This window comes from Oncorhynchus masou, chromosome 23 (assembly GCF_036934945.1).
Source record: "Oncorhynchus masou masou isolate Uvic2021 chromosome 23, UVic_Omas_1.1, whole genome shotgun sequence".
Lineage (NCBI taxonomy): Eukaryota > Metazoa > Chordata > Actinopteri > Salmoniformes > Salmonidae > Oncorhynchus > Oncorhynchus masou.
The window spans coordinates 63,182,596-63,206,629 of record NC_088234.1 but is presented as its reverse complement, the minus strand read 5'-3'; the positions used below and the strand labels follow the sequence as shown (position 1 = coordinate 63,206,629).

Here is a 24,034-nt window from a genome sequence, read left to right as displayed (position 1 = left end):
AACTGACTTGCCTAGTTAAATAAAGGTTTAAGTAAAATAAATACATTTAAACCATACTTGATTTTCAAAAATGAACTTACTATTAAACATTCGATTTTCTCATAGTGAAAATGTGCAATGCACGATTGCGTAGTTTTGCATTATTGGTTGATTTTGGGAGCACATCCCCATATCTGATTATCAACTGTTGTCAAAGCAGAAATTACTATGACATCTGGGCATTTAAAGTATACTCAAATTTTTGAAATACATACTATAAAACATATATTTTTTTGCATACTCAAACAGCCTACTATTTAGGATGCAAGTACACAGCCAGTTAAACCCCATTCAGAAACAACCCCTAGCCCCTTATATAGGGGTCTAGTGAGTGAGTTAGATCCAGTCTAATATTGGAACCAGAAACACAAATTGCATGCGTAATGGCCAGCTGTTAGAATAGGCCCTGTCCTGAAACAACCCCTTGCCAGTCCCTTATACAATACACACTGTAGATTTGAACAGTTTGCATAGGTATAATCACCACTTGCAGTTATGTTGTCTTCTATTAATGATCATCGATCTTTGAATGACTTAATTATGTATAAGGACCTGGTAATGTTGTGTGCTCAGCTACACTACTTAAAAATGATGTTCTAAATCCACCAAGGGAAATGGATGGGCTGTTTGAATATGTGTTCTGACAGTGGACTTGTCCTACAGGTACTGATGAACAGGCCATCATAGACCTGCTAGGAAGTCGCTCCAACAGACAGCGTGTCCCCATGCTCATGGCCTTCAAAACCTCCTACGGAAAGGTAGCTAATACAGTCATATTGACATTATACTATATTATACTATGTGAGTACAATATTTTTGTTCTTATAGCTTATTTCTTATTATAGAAAGACAATAAAGTGATTATGACCATACATTTTTTTCTCATGCATTCTTTTTTGGAAGGTATTTGAAAGGAATAGGCATGACTCTCACTCCCATTTAAAAACGTGATACCTTATTAATCTAATTAAGTTTTTAGGGAACAATGAAATAATTGTTGCAGTGTCATAGAATGGTCTGAATATGTTGCCTTGAAGTGAGAGTCAGAGTATATTCTCTAGTGTGTGCCAGTGATATCTAAACAGCAGCTGTTGGCTCTGCCAGTAAACGACTCGCTGAGGGATCTGATACACTCAGACTTTATTAGCGACAGCCATACCCAGAACACACATGGCACAGCAGTTGAACACACATGGCACAGCAGTTGAACACAGATGGCACAGCAGTTGAACACAGATGGCACAGCAGTTGAACACAGATGGCACAGCAGTTGAACACACATGGCACAGCAGTTGAACACAGATGGCACAGCAGTTGAACACAGATGGCACAGCAGTTGAACACAGATGGCACAGCAGTTGAACACAGATGGCACAGCAGTTGAACACAGATGGCACAGCAGTTGAACACAGATGGCACAGCAGTTGAACACACATGGCACAGCAGTTGAACACAGATGGCACAGCAGTTGAACACAGATGGCACAGCAGTTGAACACAGATGGCACAGCAGTTGAACACAGATGGCACAGCAGTTGAACACAGATGGCACAGCAGTTGAACACACATGGCACAGCAGTTGAACACAGATGGCACAGCAGTTGAACACAGATGGCACAGCAGTTGAACACAGATGACACAGCAGTTGAACACACATGGCACAGCAGTTGAACACACATGGCACAGCAGTTGAACACAGATGGCACAGCAGTTGAACACAGATGGCACAGCAGTTGAACACACATGACACAGCAGTTGAACACACATGGCACAGCAGTTGAACACAGATGGCACAGCAGTTGAACACACATGGCACAGCAGTTGAACACACATGGCACAGCAGTTGAACACACATGGCACAGCAGTTGAACACACATGGCACAGCAGTTGAACACACATGGCACAGCAGTTGAACACACATGGCACAGCAGTTGAACACAGATGGCACAGCAGTTGAACACACATGGCACAGCAGTTGAACACACATGGCACAGCAGTTGAACACACATGGCACAGCAGTTGAACACACATGGCACAGCAGTTGAACACAGATGGCACCGCAGTTGAACACAGATGGCACAGCAGTTGAACACAGATGGCACAGCAGTTGAACACAGATGGCACAGCAGTTGAACACAGATGGCACAGCAGTTGAACACAGATGGCACAGCAGTTGAACACAGATGGCACAGCAGTTGAACACAGATGGCACCGCAGTTGAACACAGATGGCACAGCAGTTGAACACAGATGGCACAGCAGTTGAACACAGATGGCACAGCAGTTGAACACAGATGGCACAGCAATTGAACACACATGGCACAGCAGTTGAACACAGATGGCACAGCAGTTGAACACAGATGGCACCGCAGTTGAACACAGATGGCACAGCAGTTGAACACAGATGGCACAGCAGTTGAACACAGATGGCACCGCAGTTGAACACAGATGGCACAGCAGTTGAACACAGATGGCACAGCAGTTGAACACAGATGGCACAGCAGTTGAACTCAGATGGCACAGCAGTTGAACACAGATGGCACAGCAGTTGAACACAGATGGCACCGCAGTTGAACACAGATGGCACAGCAGTTGAACACAGATGGCACAGCAGTTGAACACAGATGGCACAGCAGTTGAACACAGATGGCACAGCAGTTGAACACACATGGCACAGCAGTTGAACACAGATGGCACAGCAGTTGAACACACATGGCACAGCAGTTGAACACACATGGCACAGCAGTTGAACACACATGACACAGCAGTTGAACACAGATGGCACAGCAGTTGAACACAGATGGCACAGCAGTTGAACACAGATGGCACAGCAGTTGAACACAGATGGCACAGCAGTTGAACTCAGATGGCACAGCAGTTGAACACAGATGGCACAGCAGTTGAACACAGATGGCACCGCAGTTGAACACAGATGGCACAGCAGTTGAACACAGATGGCACAGCAGTTGAACACAGATGGCACAGCAGTTGAACACAGATGGCACAGCAGTTGAACACACATGGCACAGCAGTTGAACACAGATGGCACAGCAGTTGAACACACATGGCACAGCAGTTGAACACACATGGCACAGCAGTTGAACACACATGACACAGCAGTTGAACACAGATGGCACAGCAGTTGAACACAGATGACACAGCAGTTGAACACAGATGGCACAGCAGTTGAACACAGATGACACAGCAGTTGAACACAGATGGCACAGCAGTTGGAGACAGATGACACAGCAGTTGAACACAGATGGCACAGCAGTTGAACACAGATGACACAGCAGTTGAACACAGATGGCACAGCAGTTGAACACACATGACATCAGTACTTGAAGTGGACTGAAATACCTCTACTCATTTGGCCTCTCTAACCCTGTTCCTAGAGAGCCACCCTCATGGAGATTGTAACTCCAACCCTGTTCCTAGAGACCCAGCCTCCTGGAGGTTGTAACTCCAACCCTGTTCATAGAGAGCCAGCCTCCTGGAGATTGTAACTCCAACCCTGTTCCTAGAGACCCAGCCTCCTGGAGATTGTAACTCCAACCCTGTTCCTAGAGAGCCAGCCTCCTGGATATTGTAACTCCAACCCTGTTCCTAGAGAGCCAGCCTCTTGGAGATTGTAACTTCAACCCTGTTCCTAGAGAGCCAGCCTCCTGGAGATTGTAACTCCAACCCTGTTCCTAGAGACCCAGCCTCCTGGAGATTGTAACTCCAACCCTGTTCCTAGAGAGCCAGCCTCCTGGAGATTGTAACTCCAACCCTGTTCCTAGAGAGCCAGCCTCCTGGAGATTGTAACTCCAACCCTGTTCCTAGAGACCCAGCCTCCTGGAGATTGTAACTCCAGCCCTGTTCCACAGAGAGCCAGCCTCCTGGAGATTGTAACTCCAACCCTGTTCCTAGAGAGCCAGCCTCCTGGAGATTGTAACTCCAACCCTGTTCCTAGAGAGCCAGCCTCCTGGAGATTGTAACTCCAACCCTGTTCCTAGAGAGCCAGCCTCCTGGAGATTGTAACTCCAAACCTGTTCCTAGAGAGCCAGCCTCCTGGAGATTGTAACTCCAACCCTGTTCCTAGAGAGCCAGCCTCCTGGAGATTGTAACTCCAACCCTGTTCCTAGAGAGCCAGCCTCCTAGAGATTGTAACTCCAACCCTGTTCCTAGAGAGCCAGCCTCCTGGTGGTTTTCACTCTAACCCTGTTCCTAGAGAGCCAGCTTCCTGGTGGTTTTCACTCGAACACTGTTCCTAGAGAGCCAGCCTCCTGGTGCTTTTCACTCCAACACTGTTCCTAGAGAGCCAGCCTCCTGGTGCTTTTCACTCCAACACTGTTCCTAGAGAGCCAGCCTCCTGGTGCTTTTCACTCCAACACTGTTCCTAGAGACCCAGCCGCCTGGTGCTTTTCACTCCAACACTGTTCCTAGAGACCCAGCCGCCTGGTGCTTTTCACTCCAACACTGTTCCTAGAGACCCAGCCGCCTGGAGGATTTCACTGCCACCCCAGTGGTAACTAACCTGATTCAGCTTATCAAGCAGCTAATTATTATAATCAGTTGTGCTATATTAGAGTTGGATGGTAGCTCTCCAGGAACAGGGTTGGAGGTTAAACCTACAGAACTGTAGCTCTCTATGAACAGGGTTGGAGGTTAAACCTACAGAACTGTAGCTCTCTATGAACAGGGTTGGAGGTTAAACCTACAGAACTGTAGCTCTCCAGGAACAGGGTTGGAGGTTAAACCTACAGAGCTGTAGCTTTCCAGGAACAGGGTTGGAGTTAACCCTACAGAACTGTAGCTCTCCAGGAACAAGGTTTGGAGGTTAAACCTATAGAACGACACCTCTACAGGAACAGGGTTGGAGTTAACCCTACAGAACTGTAGCTCTCTATGAACAGGGTTGGAGGTTAAACCTATAGAACGACACCTCTCTAGGAACAGGGTTGGAGTAAAAACCTACAGAATGGTAGCTCTCCAGGAACAGGGTTGGAGTAAAAACCTACAGAGCTGTAGCTCTCCAGGGACAGGGTTGGAGGTTAAACCTACAGAATGGTAGTTCTCTAGGAACAGGGTTGGAGTAAAAACCTACAGCACTGTAGCTCTCCAGGAACAGGGTTGGAGTAAAGACCTACAGAGCTGTAGCTCTCCAGGAACAGGGTTGGAGTAAAAACCTACAGAACTGTAGCTCTCCAGGAACAGGGTTGGAGTAAAAACCTACAGCACTGTAGCTCTCCAGGGACAGGGTTGGGGGTTAAACCTACAGAACGGTAGCTCTCCAGGAACAGGGTTGGGGGTTAAACCTACAGAACGGTAGCTATCCAGGGACAGGGTTGGGGTTAAACCTACAGAACGGTAGCTCTCCAGGAACAGGGTTGGGGGTTAAACCTACAGAACGGTAGCTCTCCAGGAACAGGGTTGGGGGTTAAACCTACAGAACGGTAGCTCTCCAGGGACAGGGTTGGGGTTTAAACCTACAGAACGGTAGCTCTCCAGGGACAGGGTTGGGGGTTAAACCTACAGAACGGTAGCTCTCCAGGGACAGGGTTGGGGTTTAAACCTACAGAACGGTAGCTCTTCAGGGACAGGGTTGGGGTTAAACCTACAGAACGGTAGCTCTCCAGGGACAGGGTTGGGGTTAAACCTACAGAACGGTAGCTCTCCAGGAACAGGGTTGGGGGTTAAACCTACAGAACGGTAGCTCTCCAGGGACAGGGTTGGGGTTTAAACCTACAGAACGGTAGCTCTCCAGGAACAGGGTTGGGGTTTAAACCTACAGAACGGTAGCTCTCCAGGAACAGGGTTTGGGTTTAAACCTACAGAACGGTAGCTCTCCAGGGACAGGGTTGGGGGTTAAACCTACAGAACGGTAGCTCTCCAGGGACAGGGTTGGGGTTAAACCTACAGAACGGTAGCTCTCCAGGAACAGGGTTGGGGTTTAAACCTACAGAACGGTAGCTCTCTAGGAACAGGGTTGGGGGTTAAACCTACAGAACGGTAGCTCTCCAGGAACAGGGTTGGAGCCCTGCACAATACTATATAGACTTACTACCAATATTGTAAAAGAGGTGCCAGTCGTCAAGCAGTACAGAAAATTACGGTGTCTGTATTCAAGTCAGAAAGTTCAAGGGACTTGTTCGCTGTATTGCTGAGCACCGGCCCAACTCAAAGACTGCTTGGATAGCATTGAATTATACCAAGCTTGTATCCCCTTACCTTCCCAGGATCTGGTTAAGGATCTTAAGTCCGAGCTGTCAGGGAACTTTGAGAAGCTGGTGCTGGCCATGTTGAAGACTCCATCCCAGCTTGATGCCTACGAACTGAAGGAAGCCATTAAGGTTTGTCAAAGGGTTTTTATAATCACTGAAATATTCCCTCTTCTTAACGTGTGTGTGTGTGTGTGCATGAAAACGAGTAATATTTTGTTTTGTGTTATTTTTGTGTTATTAACTAGCTAAACTAACTTAAAGAACAGAGAAAGACAAATCATACTTGGTATATAATAATATCCCTGTTATAATCTCCCAGCCATTCTCTGCTGTATGTTCTGACAGGGCGCAGGGACAGACGAGGCCTGTCTGATAGAGATCCTGTCCTCTCGCTCCAATGCAGAGATCAAAGAGCTCAACCAGGTCTACAAGACAGGTGAGTTACATACAAACACTGTTCAGGGAGACAATGTTAACCAGGAAGTTGTATATTTCCTTTCAGAAACACACCATGCCTCTGTTGTATTGGATTGTGGAAGTGGACTGTGTGTGTTATTTCAGAGTATAAGAAGTCTCTGGAAGATGCCATCAGTGGGGACACCTCAGGACATTTCCGTAGACTCCTCATCTCTCTGGCCCAGGTACAGCCTATGGCCCATCGATATAGAATAGTGTATACATTCTAAATACATATACATCTAGGAACAGTACATATAGATGGATGATTCATTATGTATTGTGTTTGTGCTCTCAGGGTAATCGAGATGAAAGAGAGACAGTGGACATCTCTGTAGCTAAACAAGATGCTCAGGTACCGTGTATTGCCATTTCTCATCTATTATGAACCTTGTGACATCTAATCTACCTACTGTAGTATGTCTTCAACATACGTCGGGCCATGAGTTTTTCATGACCACGTGATTTGGGCAGGAAAACTCTGGACTCTACACAACATATTAGAAATCTCTACCTACTCATTGAGAGATGCCTGTGTGTATTGTGTGCTCTCTGTCCAGGCTCTGTATGCTGCTGGGGAGAACAAGGTGGGAACTGATGAGTCCAAGTTCAACGCCATCCTGTGTTCTAGGAGCAAACCCCACCTCAGAGCAGGTAACTACAGGGGAGAGGAATGGTACTGTGATGACAGAATTTAAATATCTATGGAATATAAATTAAATGTATATAAAATATAAATTACATGTATATTAAATATAAATGTAATGTATATAACATATCAATTTAAGGTATATTAAATGTCAGACGTCTGGTGCTCTCCGCTCACCTTGACTCGTAGCTAGAACCTTTGCCGCTACCTTATCCGTGTGTGTGTGTGTGTGTGTGTGTGTGTGTGTGTGTGTGTGTGTGTGTGTGTGTGTGTGTGTGTGTGTGTGTGTGTGTGTGTGTGTGTGTGTGTGTGTGTGTGTGTGTGTGTGTGTGTGTGTGTGTGTGTGTGTGCGCGTGTGTGTGTGTGTGTGTGTGTGTGTAGTGTTCCATGAGTATCAGCAGATGTGTGGCAGAGACCTAGAGAAGAGCATTGACAGAGAAATGTCTGGAGACCTGGAGAGTGGAATGGTGGCCGTGGGTAAGGGGAAACCTTTTGGTTAATACACACACATGCACTGCCATGCCTATACAGGTCTATCTGGTGTCACACCTACACGTTTCTACACAGGCACATTAACACTACATAGCACCCATAACAACGCACACCACCCACCCACACAACTATGTCTTACTATACTTGTGGCCTCCCGAGTTGCGCAGCGGTCTAAGGCATTGCATCGCAGTGATAGAGGCGTCACTACAGACCCGGGTTCGATCCCAGGCTGCATCACAACCCGGCCATGATCGGGAGTCCCATAGAGTGCCGCACAATTGGCCCAGCGTCGTCCGGGTTAGGGGAGGGTTTGGCCGGAGGGGGCGTTACTTGGCTCATCGCACTCTAGCGACTCCTTGTGGTGCACCGGACACCTGCAGCCTGTCTTCGGTCATCAGGTGAACGGTGTTTCCTCCGACACATTGGTGCAGCTGGCTTCCGGGTTAAGCGGGCGGGTGTTAAGAAGTGCAGTTTGGCGGGTCATTTTTCGGAGGACGCATGACTCGACCTTCTCCTCCCGAGCCCGTTGGGGAGTTCCAGCGATGAGACAAGATTGAGAAAAGGGGGGTAAAATATAAATGATAATAATAATTTCCTAACCCTTACCTTAACCCCGAAGCCTAAAATTGCCTTTTTACAAGTGAGGACTGGCAAAATGTCCTCACTTCTCAGAATTTCTGTTGGTTTACTATTCTTGTGACTTCTGGCATTCACAGGTATAGTAAAACGTGTACACACACACACACACACACGCACCTACAGTACCAGTCAAAAGTTTGAGTTTTTCATTTTTAAACAAAACTATTTTATACATTGTAGAATAATAGTGAAGACATCAAAACTATGAAGTAACACATATGGAATCATGTAGTAACCCAAAAAGTTTTAAACAAATCAAAATATTTTTTATATTTGAGATTCTTCAAAGTAGCCACCCTTTGCCTTGATGACAGTTTTGCACACTCTTGGCATTCTCTCAACCAGCTTCACCTGGAATGCTTTTCCAACATTCTTGAAGGAGTTCCCACATATGCTGACCACTTGTTGGCTGCTTTTCCTTCACTATGTGGTCAAACTCATCCCAAGTCATCTCAATTGGGTTGAGGCCAAATTTATTGAATGTGTTAACACCAATGAGCTTGAAAAGTATTGGGACAGTGATAAATGTTTTGTTGTTTTGGCTCTTTACTCCAGCACTTTGGATTTGAAATGATACAATGACTATGAAGTTCCTGTCCGCTTTAATTTGGGGGCATTTTCATCCATATCGGGTGAACTGTTTAGAAATTACAGCACTTTGTTTACGTAGTCCCCCAATTTTAGGGAATCAAAAGTATAGGGACAAATTCACGTATATGTGTTTAGTATTTAGTCCCATATTCCTAGCACGCAAGGATTACATGGAGTTCGGGACTCTACAAACGTGTTAAATGCATTTGCTGTTTGTTTTGGTTGTGTTTCAGATTATTTTGTGCCCAATAGAAATTAATGGTAAATCATTTATTGTGTCATTTTGGAGTCACTTTTATTGTAAATAAGAATAGAATGTTTCTTAACACTTCTACATGAATGTGGATGCTACCATGATTACAGATAATCCTTAATGAATTGTGAATAAGTGAGTGAGAAAGTTAGAGGAAATAAATATCATACCACCCAAAATGCTAACCTCCCCTGTTATTGTAATAGTGAGAGGTTAGCATGTCTTTTGGGTATGATATTTGTGCATCTGTAACTTTCTCACTCATACAGGCAAGTGATTTTTTTGGGCCTCCAAAAATTGTTTTTGGTCAAAGACTGTAAAATCACCAAAAATTCTGCAAAAAATGTGTTTAATTGAGGAAATCTGTTCCCAAGTCTTCCCACGAAAAAAAAGACGTGATTGGGTCAAATCAAATATTCAAATCAGATTTTATTAGTTGAATACAACAGTTAAATGCTTACTTGCAAGTCCATAACCAACAACGCAGTTTAAAAAATACAAATAAGAATAAGAAATAAAATGAACAAGTAATTAAAGATCAGCAGTGAAATTACAATAGTGAGACTATATACAGGGTGTACCGGTACAGAGTCAATGTGTGGGGGAACCAGTTAGTCGAGGTAATATGTACATGAGTTATTAAAGTGACAATGCATAGATAATAACAGAGAGTAGCAGCGGCGTAAAAGGGGGGGGGGGCAATGCAAATAGTCTGGGTGGCCATTTGATTAGATGTTCAGGAGTCTTATGGCTTGGGGGTAGAAGCTGTTTAGAAGCCTCTTGGACCTAGACTTGGCGCTCCGGTACCGCTTGTCGTGTGGTAGCAGTGAAAACAGTCTATGAATTGGGTGGCTGGAGTCTTTGACAATTGTTAGGGCCTTCCTCTGACACCGCCTGGTATAGAGGTCCTGGATGGCAGGAAGCTTGGCCCCAGTGATGAGCTGGGCCGTTCGCACTACCCTCTGTCGTGCCTTGCGGTCACAAGCCGAGCAGTTGCCATACCAGGCAGTGATGGAACCAGACAGGATGCTCTCGATGGTGCATCTGTAGAACCTTTAGAACCATTGTCTTGATCACGTTGAGGGCGAAGGTTGTCCTGGCACCACACGGCCAGGTCTCTGACGTCCTCCCTATAGGCTGTCTTGTCGTTGTCGGTGATCAGGCCTACCACTGTTGTGTCATCGGCAAACTTAATGATGGTGTTGGAGTCATGCCAGGCCGTGCAGGAGGGGACTGAGCACACACCCCTTAGGGGCCACAGTGTTGAGGATCAGCGTGGTGGATGTGTTGTTATCTACCCTTACCACCTGGGGCGACCTGTTAGGAAGTCCAGGATCCATTTGCAAAGGGAGGTGTTTAGTCCCAGGGTCCTTAGCTTAGTGACGAGCTTTGAGGGCACTGGTGTTGAATGCTGAGTTGTAGTCAATGAATAGCATTCTCACATAGGCGTTCCTTTTGTCCAGTTGGGAAAGGGCGGTGTGGAGTGCAATAGAGATGGCATCATCTGTGGATCTGTTCGGGCGGTATGCAAATTGGAGTGGGTCTTGGGTTTCTGGGATGATGGTGTTGATGTGAGCCATGACCAGCCTTTCAAAGCACTTCATGTCTATAGACGTGTGTATTACGGGTTGGTCGTCATTTAGGCAGGTTACCTTAGTATTCTTGGGCACAGGGACTATGGTGGTCTGCTTAAAACATGTTGGTATTACAGACTCGGACAAGGAGAGGTTGAAAATGTCAGTGAAGACACTTGCTGTCATGTCTTGTTATGTCTGTTCCTGTCCTTTCTCTTCATTCTCTCTCTCTGCTGGTCTTTTTAGGTTACCTTCTCTGTCTCTCATCCCTCAGCTGTTCTACATTTCCCCTAACTAGTTCATTCTCTCTTTCCCCACCTGTTCTCTCTTCCCCCTCTGATTAGGTCTCTATTTCTTTCTCTGTTCCTGCTACTTTCAGTGTCTGATTCTTGTTTGTGTTTTTTGATGCCAGAAGCAAGCTGTCGTCTCGTTTGCTTCCACCTTGTCCTGTCCTGTCGGAGTCTGCATGGCAGGTGCAACCTGCATTATACTACGTTCTTTTGTTCCATTGACTACGTTGGAAGAGGATTTATGCCATTCCTGTTTTTATTAAAGAACTCTGTTTTCTGTTAAAACCGCGTTTGGGTCTTCACTCAAGTTCATAACAGAAGAATCAGACCAAGAATGGACCCAGCGGCTCCGGACCCTTTTCACTCCGCCGTCGAGATCCAGGGAGCGATGCTAGGCAGACACGAGGAGGAATTGTCTGCTGCTCAACATGCCGTTGAGACCCTGGCCGTCCAAGTCTCCGACCTCACAAGACGGGTTCACCAACTCCACCTCGATCCACCGCCCACTTCCAGGGTTTCCGAGTCTCCGGAGCCCAGGATCAACAACCCGCCGTGTTACTCTGGGGAGCCCACTGAGTGCCGCTCATTCCTCACTCAGTGTGATGTGGTGTTCTCTCTCCAGCCCAACACTTACTCCAGGAGCGCAGCCCGCATCGCCTACGTCATTTCTCTCCTTACCGGACGGGCGCGTGAGTGGGGCACGGCAGTCTGGGAGGCGAGGGCTGAGTGTATTAACCAGTATCAGGACTTTAAGGAGGAGATGATACGGGTTTTTGACCGTTCTGTTTTTGGCGAGGAGGCTTCCAGGGCCCTGTCTTCCCTATGTCAGGGGAATAGATCCATAACGGATTATTCTATTGAGTTTCGCACTCTCGCTGCCTCTAGTGACTGGAACGAGCCGGCTTTGCTCGCTCGTTTTCTGGAGGGTCTCCACGTCGAGGTTAAGGATGAGATCCTCTCCCGGGAGGTTCCTTCCAGTCTGGACTCCTTAATAGCTCTCGCTATTCGCATAGAGCGACGGTTTGATCTTCGTCGCCGAGCTCGTGGAAAGGAGCTCACGTTCTCCGTTGCTCCCCTCTCCACATCACTGCCACCTGCCGCATCACTGCCACCCTCCCCCGCCGGCTCGGATGCTGAGCCTATGCAGCTGGGGGGTATCCGCATCTCGGCCAAGGAGAGGGAACGGAGAATCACCAATCGCCTCTGTCTCTACTGCGGCTCCGCTGGTCATTTTGTCACCTCATGTCCAGTAAAAGCCAGAGCTCATCAGTAAGAGGGCTACTGGTGAGCGCAACTACTCAGGCCTCTCCTTCTGGATCTCGCACTACCTTTCCGGTCCATCTCCGCTGGCCCGGTTCATCTGCTTCCTGCAGTGCCTTGATAGACTCTGGGGCGGAGGGCTGTTTTATGGACGAGACCTGGGCTCGGGAACATGACATTCCTCTCAGACAGTTAGGGGAGCCCAGGGCCTTGTTCGCTTTAGATGGTAGTTCTCTCCCCAAGATTCAGCGTGAGACGCTGCCTTTAACCCTCACTGTCTCTGGTAATCATAGCGAAACCATTTCTTTTTTAATTTTTCGTTCACCTTTTACACCTGTTGTTTTGGGTCATCCCTGGCTAGTGCGCCATAACCCTTCTATTAATTGGTCTAGTAATACTATCCTATCCTGGAATGTTTCTTGTCATGTAACCTGTTTAATGTCTGCTATCCCTCCTGTTTCCTCTGTCTCTTCTTCACAGGAGGAGCCTGGCGATTTGACAGGGGTGCCGGAGGAGTATCACGATCTGCGCACGGTGTTCAGTCGTTCCAAGGCCACTTCTCTCCCTCCACACCGGTCGTATGACTGTAGTATTGATCTCCTTCCGGGAACTACTCCCCCGGGGTAGATTATACTCTCTGTCGGCTCCCGAACGTAAGGCTCTCGAGGATTATTTGTCGGTTTCGCTCGACGCCGGTACCATAGTCTCCTCCTCCTCCCCCGCCGGCGCGGGGTTCTTTTTGTTCAGAAGAAGGACGGGTCCCTGCGCCCATGCGTGGATTATCGAGGGCTGAATGACATAACAGTTAAGAATCGTTATCCGCTTCCTCTTATGTCTTCAGCCTTCGAGATCCTGCAGGGAGCCAGGTTTTTCACCAAATTGGACCTTCGTAACGCCTACCATCTCGTGCGCATCAGGGAGGGGGACGAGTGGAAGACGGCGTTTAACACTCCGTTAGGGCACTTTGAATACCGGGTTCTTCCTTTCGGCCTCGTTAACGCTCCAGCTGTCTTTCAGGCACTAGTTAACGACGTCCTGAGAGACATGCTGAACATTTTTGTTTTCGTTTACATGGATGATATCCTGATTTTTTCACCGTCTCTCTCGATTCATGTTCAGCACGTGCGACGCGTCCTCCAGCGCCTTTTGGAGAACTGTCTTTATGTGAAGGCTGAGAAGTGCACTTTTCATGCCGCCTCTGTCCCTTTTCTCGGTTCCGTTATTTCCGCTGAGGGCATTAAGATGGATCCCGCTAAGGTCCAGGCTGTCATTGATTGGCCCGTTCCTAAGTCACGCGTCGAGCTGCAGCGCTTTCTGGGCTTCGCTAATTTCTACCGTCGTTTCATCCGTAATTTCGGTCAGGTGGCAGCTCCTCTCACAGCCCTTACTTCTGTTAAGACGTGCTTTAAGTGGTCCGTTTCCGCCCAGGGAGCTTTTGATCTTCTTAAGAATCGTTTTACATCCGCCCCTATTCTTGTTACACCTGACATCTCTAGACAGTTTGTTGTTGAGGTTGACGCGTCAGAGGTGGGCGTGGGAGCCATTCTTTCTCAGCGCTCTCTCTGACGGCAAGGTCCATCCTTGCGCGTTTTTCTCTCATCGCTTATCGCCGTCAGAACGTAACTATGATGTTGGTAATCGCGAACTGCTCGCCATCCGCTTAGCCCTAGGCGAATGGCGACAGTGGTTTGGGGGGCGACCGTTCCTTTTGTCGTTTGGACTGACCATAGGAACCTTGAGTACATCCGTTCAGCCAAACGACTTAATGCGCGTCAGGCTCGTTGGGCTCTGTTTTTCGCTCGTTTCGAGTTTGTTATTTCTTATCGTCCGGGCTCAAAAAACACCAAACCTGATGCTTTATCTCGTCTCTTCAGTTCTTCTGAGGTCTCCACCGACCCCGATGGGATTCTCCCTGAGGGGCGTGTTGTCGGGTTGACTGTCTGGGGAATTGAGAGGCAGGTAAAGCAAGCACTCGCTCACACTCCGTCGCCGCGAGCTTGTCCTAGGAACCTTCTGTTCGTTCCCGTTCCTACTCGTCCGGCCGTTCTTCAGTGGGCCCACTCTGCCAAGTTAGCCGGCCACCCCGGCCTTCGGGGTACGCTCGCTTCCATTCGCCAGCGTTTCTGGTGGCCCACTCGGGAACGTGACGCGCGTCGATTTGTCGCCGCTTGTTCGGTCTGCGCGCAGACTAAATCTGGGAACTCTCCTCCTGCCGGCCGTCTCAGACCGCTTCCCATTCCCTCTCGACCGTGGTCTCACATCGCTTTAGATTTTATCACCGGACTGCCTTCATCAGCGGGGAAGACAGTTATTCTTACGGTTGTCGATAGATTCTCTAAGGCGGCTCATTTCATTCCTCTCGATAAGCTCCCTTCTGCTAAGGAGACGGCTCAGATCATTATCGAGAATGTTTTCCGAATTCATGGCCTTCCGTCTGACGTCGTTTCCGACAGAGGCCCGCAGTTCACGTCTCAATTTTGGAGGGAGTTTTGCCGTTTGATTGGGGCTTCCGTCAGTCTCTCGTCCGGCTTTCATCCCCAGTCTAACGGTCAAGCCGAACGGGCCAATCAGACTGTTGGTCGCATTTTACGCAGTCTTTCTTTTCGTAACCCTGCGTCTTGGTCAGAACAGCTCCCCTGGGCAGAGTACGCCCACAACTCGCTTCCCTCGTCTGCTACCGGTCTATCCCCTTTTCAGTGTAGCCTCGGGTACCAGCCTCCGCTGTTCTCATCTCAGCTCGCCGAGTCCTGCGTCCCCTCCGCTCAGGCTTTTGTCCAGCGTTGCGAGCGCACCTGGAAGGGGGTCAGGTCGGCACTTTGCCGTAATAGGGCGCAGACTGTGAGGGCCGCTAATAAGCGTAGGACCAAGAGTCCTAGATATTGTTGCGGTCAGAGAGTATGGCTCTCCACTCAGAACCTTCCCCTTAAGACAGCTTCTCGCAAGTTGGCCCCGCGGTTCATTGGTCCGTTCCGTATTTCCCAGGTCATTAATCCTGTCGCAGTGCGACTTCTTCTCCCGCGCTATCTTCGTCGCGTTCACCCGGTCTTCCATGTCTCCTGTGTTAAGCCCGTTCTTCGCGCCCCCGCTCGTCCCTCCCCCCCCATCCTTGTCGAGGGCGCACCCATCTACAGGGTTCGTAAGATTTTGGACATGCGCCCTCGGGGCCGTGGTCATCAGTACCTAGTGGATTGGGAGGGGTACGGTCCTGAGGAGAGGAGTTGGGTTCCCTCTCGGGACGTGCTGGACCGTTCGCTGATCGATGATTTCCTCCGTTGCCGCCAGGTTTCCTCCTCGAGTGCGCCAGGAGGCGCTCGGTGAGTGGGGGGGGTACTGTCATGTCTTGTTATGTCTGTTCCTGTCCTTTCTCTTCATTCTCTCTCTCTGCTGGTCTTTTTAGGTTACCTTCTCTGTCTCTCATCCCTCAGCTGTTCTACATTTCCCCTAACTAGTTCATTCTCTCTTTCCCCACCTGTTCTCTCTTCCCCCTCTGATTAGGTCTCTATTTCTTTCTCTGTTCCTGCTACTTTCAGTGTCTGATTCTTGTTTGTGTTTTTTGATGCCAGAAGCAAGCTGTCGTCTCGTTTGCTTCCACCTTGTCCTGTCCTGTCGGAGTCTGCATGGCAGGTGCAACCTGCATTATACTACGTTCTTTTGTTCCATTGACTACGTTGGAAGAGGATTTATGCCATTCCTGTTTTTATTAAAGAACTCTGTTTTCTGTTAAAACCGCGTTTGGGTCTTCACTCAAGTTCATAACACTTGCCAGTTGGTCAGCGTAAGCTCACATCCTGGTAATCCGTCTGGCCCTGCGTCCTTGTGAATGTTGACCTGTTTAAAGGTCTTACTCACATCGGCTGTGGAGAGTATGATCACACAGTCGTCCGGAACAGCTGGTGCTCTCGTGCATGTTTCAGAGTTATTTGCCTCAAAGTGAGCATAGAAGTAGTTTAGCTCGTCTGGTAAGCTTGTGTCACTGGGCAGCTCTCAACTGTGCTTCCCTTTGTAGTCTGTAATGGTTTGCAAGCCCTGCCACATCAGACAAGCATCAGAGCTGGTGTAGTACGATTCGATCTTAGTCCTGTATTGATGCTTTGCAGGTTTGATGATTTGTCGGAGGGCATAGCGGGATTTCTTATAAGCTTCCGGGTTAGAGTCCCGCTCCTTGAAAAAGGCATCTCAATCCTTTAGCACAGTGCGGATGTTGTCTGTAATCCATGGCTTCTGGTTGGGGAATGTACGTACGGTCACTGTGGGGACGACGTCATCGATGCACTTATTGATGAAGCCAATGACTGATCTGGTGTACTCCTCAATGCCATTAATATATTAAATCTGTGCTAGCAAAACTGTAGCTTAGCCTCTGCATCATCTGACCACTTTTTTAATTGACCGAGTCACTGGTCTTTCCTGCTTTAATGTTAGCAGGAATCAGGAGGATAGAATTATGGTCAGATTTGCCAAATGGACAGCGAGTGAGAGCTCTTTGTACGCATCTCTGTGTGTGGAGTAAAGGTCTAGAGTTTTGCACATTTAACATTTTGGTCAATTTGGTCAAACGGATTTAAGTTTCCCTGCATTAAAATCAATGGCCACTAGAAGCGCCGCCTCTGAATGAGTGTTTTCCTGTTTGCTTATGGCAAAATACAGCTCATTGAGTGCGGCCTTAGTGCCAGCATCAGTCTGTGGTGGTATGTTGACAGCTACAAAAAAATACAGATGAGGACTCTCTAGGGAGATAGTGTGTTCTACAGCTTATCAAGAGAGACTCTACCTCAGGCGAGCAAAACCGAGACTTCCTTAGATACCAGCTGTTGTTTACAAAAATACATTGTCCGCCGCCCCTTGTCTTACCAGACGCCACTGTTCTATCCTGCTGATACAGCGTATAACTAACACGCTGTCTGTTGATAATGTTGTCATTCAGCCACGACTCCGTGAAGCATAAGATATTACAGTTTAATGTCCCGTTGGTAGTTGTCACGATCATTGTAAGAAGTGGACCAAAGCGCAGCGTGGTGTGAATGCATCATTTTAATGGATGACGAAAACGCGAAGTAAACTGAACAAAACAATAAATGCACAACGACCGTGAAGCTATATACGAAATGTGCTGACACAAGCAACTAACATAGACAATCACCCACAACCCACAATGACAAAACAGGCTACCTAAATATGGTTCCCAATCAGAGACAACGACTAACACCTGCCTCTGATTGAGAACCATATCAGGCCAAACACAGAAACAGACAAACTAGACATCTAACATAGAATGCCCACTTTGATCACACCCTGACCAAACAAAACCTAAAAACATACAAAGCAAACTATGGTCAGGGCGTGACAGTAGTTTAATTTTCCTTTTGGGTCGTCAATTTAATTTTCCAATGATTGCATGTTAGCTAGTAGAACGGAAGGTAATGGGGGATTATTCGATTGCCTACGGATTCTCTGAGGGCAGCCCGACCTCCGTCCTCTTTTTCTCTGTCTTCTCTTCACGCAAATGACGGGGATTTGGGCCTGTTCCCAGGAAAGCAGTATGTCCTTCATGTCGGGCTCGTTGGACTCGTTAAGGCAAAAAAAAAGCTTCTGCTAGTTCGTGGTGAGTAATCGCTGTTCTGACGTCCAGAAGTTATTTTCGGTCATAAGAGACGATAGCAGCAACATTATGTACAGAATAATTGTAAAAAAGAACACTATTTTTTTTAAACAAAAACACTTAAAACATCAGCCATCTTCTACGGTGCCATGATACATGTCTCATTGTAATCAAGGTATGAAATTATTGTATTTGAAAAGGATCTATTTTTGAGCTTAGTTGTGGGAAATTTGCAGTGTACAAATTCTTATAATTCTCTTCTACCCCCCGACCATCGTCTCTGAGAAAAATCATCCTGCAGCTGAATCTAGTTGTCTACCCCTGCCTTAACACACTGCATCTAAGTGCAAGAGGCGTCACTGCAGTACCTGGTTCGAATCCAGGCTGCATCACATCCGGCCGTGATTGGGAGTCCCATAGGGCGGCATACAATTGGTCCAGCGTCGTCCGGGTTTGGCCGGGGTAGGCCGTCATTGTAAATAAGAATTTGTTCTTAACTGACTTGCCTAGTTAAATAAAGGTTAAAAATACAAAATAAACATAAAAAAATATGAATGCATACGTTTAAATTATATTATGTAAGTATTTTAAAACAGTATTGAAAATATTTTAAAACAGTTTTATTAAAGTATATATTTTTTACAGATTACTAACATTATTGCCCCCACTACAAGAATGAAACACTTAAATAAATACATGCAATTTTGTCCTTGAAACATTTAATTGAAATACTGTAGAATTCCATTCATTCCTATGGAGGACTGCTCCTACTGGGGAGTGGCAATATGGCTGACCAGTGGCTTCAAAGCCTCTCAATGGTCAATACATAGCATCAGCAATATAGGGTTTATATACATCATTGGTTAACACCCATAACTTACTCATTGTTATTGTTGAAAGATGTTATAGAAGATGCTTTAACAATATGTGTTGCCACACTGTTGCTGCCTGAATTAGTAATTGTTGTTGTGTTTTTCCCCACTTGGCTATCATTGCTCAGGTTAATGGTACAGTAACATGCTTTTAGATTCATTTGACTGGATGACATTGTTATCTGACTGTGTATGAAGAGAATATCTCAACCTTACACCCTTGTGATGATGTGGTGTGATGTGTTGTGTGCTTCTTCCATTGCGCATGTTCGTCCATACAGAAATCATGTTGATGTGATGTTTGAAAATGTATTTCACCGCTCAAACTACAGTCATACTTTCTCTGTTTTCTTCAACTCTCAAGTTCAGGTTTCAGATAGTACTTTATATACAATATTTTCAGCTGATTCCCTTCCTATCATTTTAAAATGTTTGGTTGGTTTGAGAGTTTCCCTCCCCTCGGATCTGTTTGTGCTCTTGCCAGTTCCATTGCTTTCATCGTCAACCCAAACGTTAGCCTTGGCAATGACTGACAAGGAGTTGGCATGCCAGCACTAACAGACTGGTAATCAGGCTATTATCAGTCCCTCCCTCCATATAGTTGGGGCTGGTCGAAGGTTTAGTAGGTGATCAGTACATGCTGAGCATTCTAACCCTCTGCTCTCTCCGTGTTCCAGTCAAGTGTATTAAGAACACACCTGCCTACTTTGCAGAGAGACTCTACAAGTCCATGAAGGTAAGACACGCTCCCTTGGGGTCTGTCTGTCTGGGCTGATTACAACATACTGTACATACACACAGTACAACAGAAATGTTCATGACTGATAAGTGCACATTGTTTAAGTTCATTACATTTCTACTTTCCCAGTTACAATGAAATTACATTGTTATTACTGTAATTGCTTCTGATAATTGTACTTTTCAAATAAGTTCTTAGGTCCAGCCTGACCTGTGTGTTCGTGTTCTCAGGGGGCCGGGACCAAAGACAAAACCCTGATTCGGATCATGGTGACGCGTTCTGAGGTGGACATGCTGGATATCCGTCAGGAATACGTCAAGAACTACGGCAAGTCGCTCTACACAGACATCTCTGTAAGTATCTGTCCTCACACACACACACACACACACACACACACACACACACACACACACACACACACACACACACACACACACACACACACACACACAAACCTCCAACAATGCTACTGTTATAGAGCAGGTTAGGTATTCCAGCATGATGTTCTAGTTTGTTGATGTGTTTGTGTTGTTGTTTTTGTTGTCTATGACAGGGAGACACCTCAGGGGACTATAAGAAACTGCTGTTAAAGCTGTGTGGAGGGAGCGACTAGAGGGACCATGTCAGCTCTCTACGGGATCTCCTCCACACTATATACATTTACTGACTGGCCTATAATATAATCATTATCATAATATGCGCCATTCTGCCAATCTGTCTGACTGTCTTCCTCTGCACCACAATCAGCAGTTCTGCATGCCATGCCATCTATTTTTTCAATGCAACTGTTGTCATATGTTATGATATGAGAACATCATGTCCTAAAGCTGTTCCTTTTCTATATTTTTATGAGCAACAAAGTATATATTTTTCAATAAGTTTTCGTTTGATTGGTATTATATCTTAGTCTATCTGAAAATGCCCTTAAAGGTACAATGTGCAACATTGATTAGATTTGGAATTTAAATCAATATATATATATTTTTTAAAGATATATTTTATTTTAACCAGCCTGTGCCAATAATATGCGTATCTAATTGTACAAGTTAATTCAGTACTAGTTGATTTAGCTGAGCAGTGTTGAATACGTTACTCTGATAAGAATAATTAGCAGCTAAAATACCAAAGTGGTCAGTTTATATTTAAGCAGTTAATGCCCGAGTGGGTGTGATATATGGCCAATATACCACGGCTAAGGGATGTTCTTAAGCAGTACCTGGATACAGCCCATGATATATGGCCAATATACCACGGCTAAGGGATGTTCTTAAGCAGTACCTGGATACAGCCCATGATATATGGCCAATATACCACGGCTAAGGGATGTTCTTAAGCAGTACCTGGATACAGCCCATGATATATGGCCAATATACCACGGCTAAGGGATGTTCTTAAGCATTACCTGGATACAGCCCATGATATATGGCCAATATACCACGGCTAAGGGATGTTCTTAAGCAGTACCTGGATACAGCCCATGATATATGGCCAATATACCACGGCTAAGGGATGTTCTTAAGCAGTACCTGGATACAGCCCATGATATATGGCCAATATACCACGGCTAAGGGATGTTCTTAAGCAGTACCTGGATACAGCCCATGATATATGGCCAATATACCACGGCTAAGGGATGTTCTTAAGCAGTACCTGGATACAGCCCATGATATATTGGCCATATACCACAAACCCTTGAGGAGCCTTATTGCTATTATAAACTTGTTACCAATGTAATTAGAGCAGTGAAAATAAATGTTTTGTCATACACGTGGTATATGGTCTGATATACCACGTCTGTCAGCCAATCTGCTGACAGGGCTTGAACCGCCCAGTTTATAATTGTGTTTATATGGTGCGTGTACACTATCACTGTTGTTTACTTTCCTTTACACTCACTCATGTGTTTTCTGCTGTTTGCTACAAGCGTAAGTTTCAAGTTTTAAATGGTGCACAAGTACAGTGAAATGTATTTTTCTTTGAGCATATCTGTCAATATAACTCCAAACGTAAACCTCATTGCATCACAATTCAGTAACGGTGCTCTGATGATGACTACATCTGAAAATAAATGTTGAGAAACATGCCTGCTGTTTCTCCTAGTAATTCCATCCATGCTAATGTTGTGTTGTGTTGTGTCATACTTTGTTTTAGTCTTGAGGCAAGAAAGAGTACTATTTCCTGTTTCTGCTGCTGTCATGACCCTAGCCCTCTGACATTTTCAACCAATGGCTAGCAAGTAGTTTGCAGGCTTACTTAATTATACAAAAAATTAAGAACACCTGTTCTTTACATGACAGACTAACCAGGTGAAAGCTATGATCCCTTATTGATGTCACTTGTTAAATCGACTTCAATCAGTGTAGATGAAGGGGAGGAGACAGGTTAAAGAAGGATGTTTAAGCCTTGAGACTCATGAGACATGGATTGTGGATGTGTGCCATTCAGAGGGTGAATTTGCAAGACAAAAGATTGAAGTGCCTTTGAACGGGGTATGGTAGTAGGCGCCAGGCGCACCGGTTTGTGTCAAGAACTGCAACACTGCAGGGTTTTTCATGCTCAACAGTTTCCTGTGTGTATCAAGAACGGTCCACCACCCAAAAGACATCCAGCCAACTTGACACCTGTGGGAAGCATTGGAGTCAACATGGGCCAGCATTCCTGTGCTTTCGACATCTTGTAGAGTCCATGCCCTGAAGAATTGAGGCTGTTGTGAGGGCTAAACTGGGAGGGGTTAAAGTCAGTATTAGAAAGATGTTCTTAATGTTTTGTACATTCATTGTGAAGGCAACAATATCAACACTGACCTGAATAGGAGAACGTCTGCCATTTATGTGTGACTTGTCAGTGGTTTTGGTTGTTTGCTTTGTTTGAGTCAGGTGGCAGTAGCAGCAGTTAGAGACCTTCCGTTTCCTCTCACTCCACTGGCCCGGATTTAAAGACGCACCTTTCCTGTGGCTGGGCCACTCCCCCATGTTTGTAGTTCAAACTCTTATCTATACTCTCTCACAACATAGCAGGGGGGTGGCTACTGATGTGAAAAGCAACAATGTATCCAGGCTTTGAAGGGAAATGTCTCAACTTCATATTCATCATATAGAGGAAGATAAGTGTTTATGATGACATCATCTGGTGTGCGTCAGGTGATTTTATTATCCAACTATGAGTAGGCAAAGGTAACTAAAGGTCATAGTTAAGTGAAATCGCATGATACACACCAGATGTTGTCATTGGAAACACGTGCTGTTTTCACATATGTTGGGGTGGTGCTGGAGATGATAAATATGAAGTAAAACTAATTTAAATTTCTCTTTGACTCTTTTCTTCACACTGGTCTATAAACCCTGTTCCAATACAGAAGACACTGGGACTGGAGTTCAGATAGTCATGAGGCCAATAGTCATGTAATCAATGTTAATTTGGTGTATTTATGATTAGAATAATGTTTACGAGATACAATATCTCAACCTGTCATATATGTATGTAGCTCAGGACAGTTCTTCATTCTGGCCTCCAGAGGGCAGTAATGTCTTGAAGTTTAGAACATTTCTCAGATTGTGTTCACTGGTTGTATTTTTATTTATAACATTTTTATTAAAACTTTATTTAAACTAGGCTAGTAAGTTAAAGAAAAAAATCCTATTTACCTGGACGATGCTGGGCCAATTGTGTGCCGCCCTATGGAACTCCCAATCACGGCCGGATGTGCCTGGATTCCAATCAGGGACTACAGTAACGCTTCTTGCGCTTAGATGCAGTGCCTTAGACCACTGCGCCACTCGGGAGCCCTAACAAAAATTTGACCCCGGCAGGATTAATTGTTGATAAAAAGGCTAAATGTGTAACTACATTGTAATTAGACCGTCTGCATATACACTGAGTTTACAAAACTTTTCCATGACAGACTGACCAGATGAATCCAGGTAAAAATCTATGAATCTTTATTGATGTCACTTGTTAAATGCACTTCAATCAGTGTAGATGAATGGAAGGAGACAGGCTAAAGAAGGATTTTTACACCTTGAGACAATTGAAACATGGATTGTGTATTTGTGCCATTCAGAGGGTGAATGGGCAGCACAAAATATTTATGTGCCTTTGAACGGGGTATGGTAGTAGGTGCCAGGCACACTGGTTAGAGTGTGTCAAGGACTGCACCACTGCTGGGTTTTTCAACCTCAACAATTTCACGTGAGTATCAAGAATGGTCCACAACCCAAAGGATCCAGCCAACTAGAAAAAACCTTGGGAATCATTGGAGTCAACATGGGCCAGCATCCCTGTGGAATGTACCTTATGGTGTCCATGCCCTGATGTGTTGAGGCTGTTCTGAGGGCAAAGGGGGTGGTGCAGCACCATATTAGGAAGGTGTTCTTAATG

At 45.9% G+C, this 24,034-nt stretch overlaps 1 protein-coding gene across 3 annotated transcripts in view; it reads left to right on the top strand.

Annotated features, from left to right (window-relative positions):
* LOC135511175 (annexin A11-like) overlaps window positions 1–21,765 on the top strand; it is a 29,898-nt gene extending 8,133 nt beyond the window's left edge. For all 3 annotated transcript variants that reach the window (XM_064932778.1, XM_064932777.1, XM_064932779.1), the window contains 10 exons: window positions 703–797; window positions 6,259–6,372; window positions 6,589–6,679; window positions 6,805–6,884; window positions 6,998–7,054; window positions 7,260–7,353; window positions 7,730–7,825; window positions 19,596–19,654; window positions 19,888–20,010; window positions 20,211–21,765. In XM_064932778.1, the coding sequence (XP_064788850.1) occupies window positions 703–797; window positions 6,259–6,372; window positions 6,589–6,679; window positions 6,805–6,884; window positions 6,998–7,054; window positions 7,260–7,353; window positions 7,730–7,825; window positions 19,596–19,654; window positions 19,888–20,010; window positions 20,211–20,270 (869 nt within the window). In that variant the 3' untranslated portion in view covers window positions 20,271–21,765. The remainder of the gene's footprint in view (window positions 1–702; window positions 798–6,258; window positions 6,373–6,588; window positions 6,680–6,804; window positions 6,885–6,997; window positions 7,055–7,259; window positions 7,354–7,729; window positions 7,826–19,595; window positions 19,655–19,887; window positions 20,011–20,210) is intronic.
* Window positions 21,766–24,034: the final 2,269 nt, after the last annotated feature.